The following is a 6,000-nucleotide window of genomic DNA, read 5'->3' as shown; positions in this document are numbered from 1 at the left end:
AAAGGAGAACAACGTGTTCAGAAAGAGCACTCAAGGAACACATTGAAAAAGCAGGCATACGCTGGAGTCTGAAAGCACAGCTAGAAAATTCAACTTCCTTCTAACACTGCTTATATGCAGAAAAAGTTCATCTGGTCATACCTTAAAAAAAATTTTTTTTGAGACAAGGTCTCACTGTCACCCAGGCTAGGATGCAGTGGTGCCATGATAGCTCACTGAAATTTCAAACTCCTGGGCTCAAGCGATTCTCCTGCCTCAGCCTCCTGAGTATCTGCAGCTACAAGCACATGCCACCACGCTCAGCCAATTTTTCTATTTTTTGTACAGATGGTGTCTCACTATGCTGCCCAGGCTGGTCTCAAACTTCTGGCCTCAAGCAATCCTCCAGCTTCAGCCTCCCAAAGCTCTAGGATTATATGTATGAGCCACCATGCACCACCCATACTTTAAAATTTTAAGTCATAAAAGTTATATCTAATTCAAGCAGAGTAACAATAGCTAGCTGTAGTTCCCACTCAGACTAATATCCAATTTCTTAACTTTGGCAGGGGGTGGGGGGGAGTGGAGTGGACACTAGAAAATAAACTAATTAATAAGTTGATTTTCTGTAAAGGCCAGGAGAACAAGAACCAAGGACACTGATGTTAATACTCTAAAAGGTCATAGAAACTTACAGAATTCCTAATGCCAAGTAGGCATTATAATGCTAAAAGTCATTCTGAACAGACTATTAAGATAAAAAGTAGGTAAGTCCTCCATAAATCTAACATAAGGGATCGCTTTAGTAACAGAGAACATGAGAAGATGGGTTATTTGAATACAAAACTAAAATGATCAGGTAAAGTTCAAATTCTAGGAAGGATAGAGGAATTGCAAAATAGTCTTCGATACACAGATTAACAATTTGTATATTTATAGTTTATTGGGATCTGGCAAAAAAGGTGAAGGGAACATGAACAGTAATAGTACAAGAGCAATAATAAACAGAAACTGACAAAGCCTATTGTCAGGGAGACAACAAACAGTGAGGAACATGCTCCATCTACCTCCCATCTAAATACCAATTGTTGCCATAAGGAAGAAATGTAGGCCAAGTGTTACCAGATCTTCAGATTTTTCAAAAGCCAATAATCTAGATGTTTATGGAAATCTCAAAATTTTTAAAAGCTACAAATTAAATTTAAAAGCAACAAATTAATTTTTTTTTCAATGTGTGCAGGCCAATACAGTCTAAAGGCAGGCCATGAATTTGCAACTCCTTGCAGTGGCAGTAATGGGGAAGCCAATGAAGAATGTTAAGCAAGGGACAACACAATGACATTTGCATACAGAAGACTACTCTGGAAGTAGTTAAGAGACACTGGAGATGGGGTGATATGTTACAAAATTATTACAGGCGCTGGGAAGACTAAAGATGCTTGGGGAATAGATTTCTAAATATGACATGCTGCCTAACTGCATTTGAGAAAGAGGTGATTAATCCATGTGGTATTGATTTGAGGGGTTGTTCATGCAAATTTATTTTTAAGATGGCTTTGTTCAACTCTCTTCACCTGTCTTTACTTAGGGTCTTCTTTATTCAGTAAGTAGCTGTGAGGAATCATCTTTGTAAACATGCATCCTCAAAAAAATTATACTCCTAAGAGAAAATAAGGGTCTAGTCTTTTTCATTGGTGCCTTAATATTGGAGCAATGAAATAAGTCCTCTTCGAGAATGTGTTCAGCTTTTTTCTGTTCTTTCAAGTGCTTAAACATCTGCTTGCCTTGCCTTACAGTGGTTTGAATGTGGTAAGAATTAAAAAATATTTGCTGTATGCAAGAATGACCAGCACCCAACCGGGAGCCAAAAAAAACCAAACAACTATCAAAACAGGAAGTGTCAGGGTTAGATGTTCTGTTGTAGGAAATACAGAAGAATGGGAAGTTCGTGTATATTAATGTCTTGCAAAATGACACACATGGCATAGTCTGTCCCCATCTGGGTTAAGAACAGAAAGGTTAATGCTCTTTGAATCATAACCCAACGTTTACTTAGATGTGGAGCAGCAGGTGAGGAACTCCATATTATTAAGATCATCAAAAACCCCTTTCCTCATACTCGAATGTTTATGGCAACTTTACTAATAATCACCAAAAAACTGTAAACAACCCAAATGTTTCCTGGGGAGTCGGTAAATTGTAGGATGTCCATGCAATGGAATACTACTCAGCAATAAAAAGGAACAAACTACAGAAACAACACGAATGAATTTCAGAAACATTATGCTAAATGAAAGAAGACACGGAAAGACTATATACTCTATGATTCCTTTTACAGAACATTCTCGAAAAGGCAACACTTGTGGGGATAGAAATCAGACCAATGGTCGCCAGGGGCTAGAAAGAGGGAGGGGGCTGACTACAAAGGAACAGGAAGGAATTGTTTTCAGGCGACAGAAATGTTCTCTATCCTGACCGTGGTGGCGGTAAAACCGCATTTGTTCGTCAAACCTCATAGAAGAGTATATGCCTAAAAAGGGTGCACTGAGCGCGTGTACGTTACACCTCAGGAAACCCGACGCCCTCCCCCAACCCTTGCCCCCCAAGTTCCCAGCAGGGCGGGGGCCACCGCCGGCCCCGCCTGAGCCCGAGCCGCCGCGCGGGGGAGACGCGGACGCTCCGGGCGGGAAGGGAAGCCGAGGCCGCGTCCACACGGCCAGGCTGCGGGGAAAGTCCACACTGAGGAGCGGCAGAGAGATGCGGCGAAGGGAGGCTTCGGCCGCCCCCGTAACCCCCGCGCTCTGGGTCCAACATTTCCGGGCTGTCCTTACCGATGTTCCCTTCGACAGAGATTTTCTTGATGCGGGTCCCCTCCGAGCCGGCTGCGGGCGACGGGCAGCTTCTCTTGGGCGGGCTGGCCATTCCCGGTCTCGCGGCGGCCCCGGGGCGCGCTAGCCTGGCCGCGGCGCCGGGGTCGGGCGGACGAGCTGTCGGCGGGCGCCGCGGGCTTTGACTTTGGCGCGCGACGGCGGCCCCTGGCGGGGACGGGCCGCGGCGTGGTCCCGCCCTCGCCCGCGCCACTCAGCGCTCTGCGGCCCCCGGCCCCGGCCCGCCGCCCCCGCCGCCCTGGAGGGAGGGCGCGGCCGGCTCGTCGGGTCTCGCGGCCGCCGGGGCGGGGCCGCGCCTGTGCCCCGGGCGAGCGGGGGAGGAGAGTCCGGAATCGGGTGGGGACCGAGGGCGGACGCCCCGGGCCAGAAGGCGTCAGCTGTCCTCGTCAACTGGCGTGGGCCGGGCTGGGTTTGGAAGAACTCGCTTCTCCAGTGCGGCTGGTGGAGACGAAGAGAAGCGCCTGGATGGGCTGCACACTCGTTAGGGGAGACGCACTGCGTGAAAAATCGAAAGGGTTACCCACCTTCTCGGCCTGCAGGACGACCACCGGGCAGACCCCAGAGACCCATTGCCCTCTTACTGCGTGCCAGGCTCTGTTCTAAGTGCTTTTCTTTAATTAATTAGCAATCTAGTGCCAGAGACACCATCATTAGCCCCAGTTACCTACCAGTGAGGAAACACGCACTGAGAAGCTACCTGTTCCAAGTGTCAGTAAGTGGAACTGGGATGGGAATTTAGGTAGTTAGATGCCACCCACAGGGGTCGTTTCCTAATCTCCCATATCCCTTTCCATTTCATTTGGATGCACGTCTACGCTGGGTAGAAGTTAGCCCACTGGATAAGCAGGTTTCCATTCTGCATGACTATAGCTTAATTAACTTTGCATGGGGAAACACCTGGCATATAGTTAACAAGCGGACTGTATGTTGAATTTTCGAATGCCTACTTAAGTGCCACGTATTCCGCTAGTAGACTCATCTAGCTGGAGACAAATGCAGTGTAAAAATACCCATAGTAGTTCATTTTTAGTTAGGGCAAAGATCTATTAAAATAAACTGGATATCATTCAGTCTGGAAGGTATCTGGTTCAAACTGTCTACAGAAAACAAAGCCTCTGCTGTTTTTTACCTTTCAACCATCATCAGACCTGAAATGCATCTAAAGGTGGAGCCACAAGGGGGAGAAATGGTGACTCCCATCTTCAGAAATAAAGAACAGAAATTAAAATGTGATTTTATGGGGAACTCTAGGGTGAAAACAGCAAATCATTCTTTTTCACTGCCCTATATTATTTTTATGCTATTAATTTATGTATATTACTTTTATTTATCCCCATAGTGATTAACAGCAAGATCCTTGAAATGGAAAAGGCCTGAATAGTTGTCCATCAGGTATAGCAAGAAGTTGGGGGGAAAGGTCCTGGGGAAGCTACTGGGTGTCACATTCCCCACCCAAGCTTAGGGAAAAATGAAATATTAAGAGCACTGACAGATACTGAGAGAAGAGTAAGGCAAGGCAAGTCTCAAACTTTCAATAAGAGCAATGGGCAACTGAAGTCCCACATGGATCTGACAAAGAGGCTTGGGATCAGCAGAAATCCCTAAGTGTGGTTTCCACAAAAAAAAAAAACCCCACAATAAAAGCAGTATAGTGCAGCAATTAAGAGTTTAATCACTGGAAAATGAAAGATTTCAAACCCCTAGCTCTGCTGGTTTCTGGCTGTGAGAACTTGAGTTCCTCTAAGCCTAAGGGTATACTTAAACAGGGGAAGCAGGTTACCCAGCTCTTTTGGCAGTTAAGTCCAGCATAATTTCGCATTTTTCTACATAATCTGTGGATAATAAGAGGAAGACACCAGACAAAAAGTACTTTTGAAAACACCTTGCTGATTTTGGTCCACAATCCCTTATCTGAAACCCTTGCATCCAGATGTTTCAGAATTCAAAAATTTTAGAAAAGAAACTCAAAATTTCAGAATTCAAAACTTTAGAAAAGAAATACAGTGCATCTACTATATATATCAAGTAACCACTCCCACTCTCCCGGAAGTGTTAGATCAAATGCACTAATATTTTGCAGTGAAACAAAGAGTTTTAACATTAAGTGGGATAAAGACTATTAACCTCAGGTCAGGTTAAGTTTGCACTGAATTCAAAAAAATACTTTCAGTTTTCTGAGCTTTTCAGAATCTACACGCAAGAGATAGGGTACTGGGCACCCAGTCAGTCCTGAGCATTGCTACCATTTTAACCCTTCCTTGCCAGAAATTTTACTATTCCTTCACAATTTAGGAATTCTTTTTCTGCTTGTAACTAAAGAATGGGACAGGGTCCTGATTGCTAACATAAAGGTTTATTAAGAAAATGTTAAACCAACTCAGAAAATGAGAACAAAGGCAGTAGTGGTTACTGGCCCATGCATTTGTCTACACCAACCCAACTACTTCTGTAAAATGTTTATCAACTTAATAAACTGGGTTATACATTTCCCCTTGCAACCTTCATTGCTGCCTAGAAACCAGGGTACAAAAGCCATTCTAAATGCAAGAGTCGCGAGTCAGGGTGCTTCAAGCAAATCTGCAGTGTGAAGACAAAATAACATACACAGGAGCCATCAGATGTACATAGAATAGCAAAGAAAGCTATGTTTTGCTGCATGCTTGTAAAGGTGAACTGAGGTCAGCAGAAAATGTGCCACTGTATTCATTATGCCATTTAAAACAGGAGCATGTGCAATCTTTTAGTAAAACTTCTATTAACCGTGGTTGTTTAAGCCTTAAAGGAATAATTACTTAGAAACTTTATGTTGAAAAATGCCTCATTCCAGATATTATATGAGGAATTAACAATTTACATTCAGTACAATGGAGGTAAATGAACCTAATTATCAAAATATACTTACTGTGTGCGTATTTCTTTACATACAGTAGATGCTTTGTAAATACTGTATTTGCAGAGTAACAAGGTATTTTTGAAGCATGCACAGTCCACATCAGCATGCACAAGCATTTTAACTCCTAGTCTTTTCCTCAAATACCATTAAAGACTGAGCAACTATGGCTACTACCATTAAATATTCTCAACCAGAAGGTCCAAACACAAATGCCTCTAACATAAATACCTCTAAATAATG

The 6,000-nt window shown here is 43.8% G+C and overlaps 1 protein-coding gene across 1 annotated transcript in view; it reads right to left on the bottom strand.

Annotated features, from left to right (window-relative positions):
- Positions 1-3,006, bottom strand: part of DCK (deoxycytidine kinase) — a 17,569-nt gene extending 14,563 nt beyond the window's left edge. Inside the window, exon 1 of the mRNA XM_045532442.1 lies at positions 2,811-3,006. Coding sequence (XP_045388398.1) covers positions 2,811-2,901 — 91 coding nt within the window. The 5' untranslated portion in view covers positions 2,902-3,006. The remainder of the gene's footprint in view (positions 1-2,810) is intronic.
- Positions 3,007-6,000: the final 2,994 nt, after the last annotated feature.

Source organism: Lemur catta, chromosome 19 (genome assembly GCF_020740605.2).
Source record: "Lemur catta isolate mLemCat1 chromosome 19, mLemCat1.pri, whole genome shotgun sequence".
NCBI classification, from domain to species: domain Eukaryota; kingdom Metazoa; phylum Chordata; class Mammalia; order Primates; family Lemuridae; genus Lemur; species Lemur catta.
Note: the sequence above shows the minus strand (reverse complement) of the source record. Positions and strands in the feature narration are given on the sequence as shown.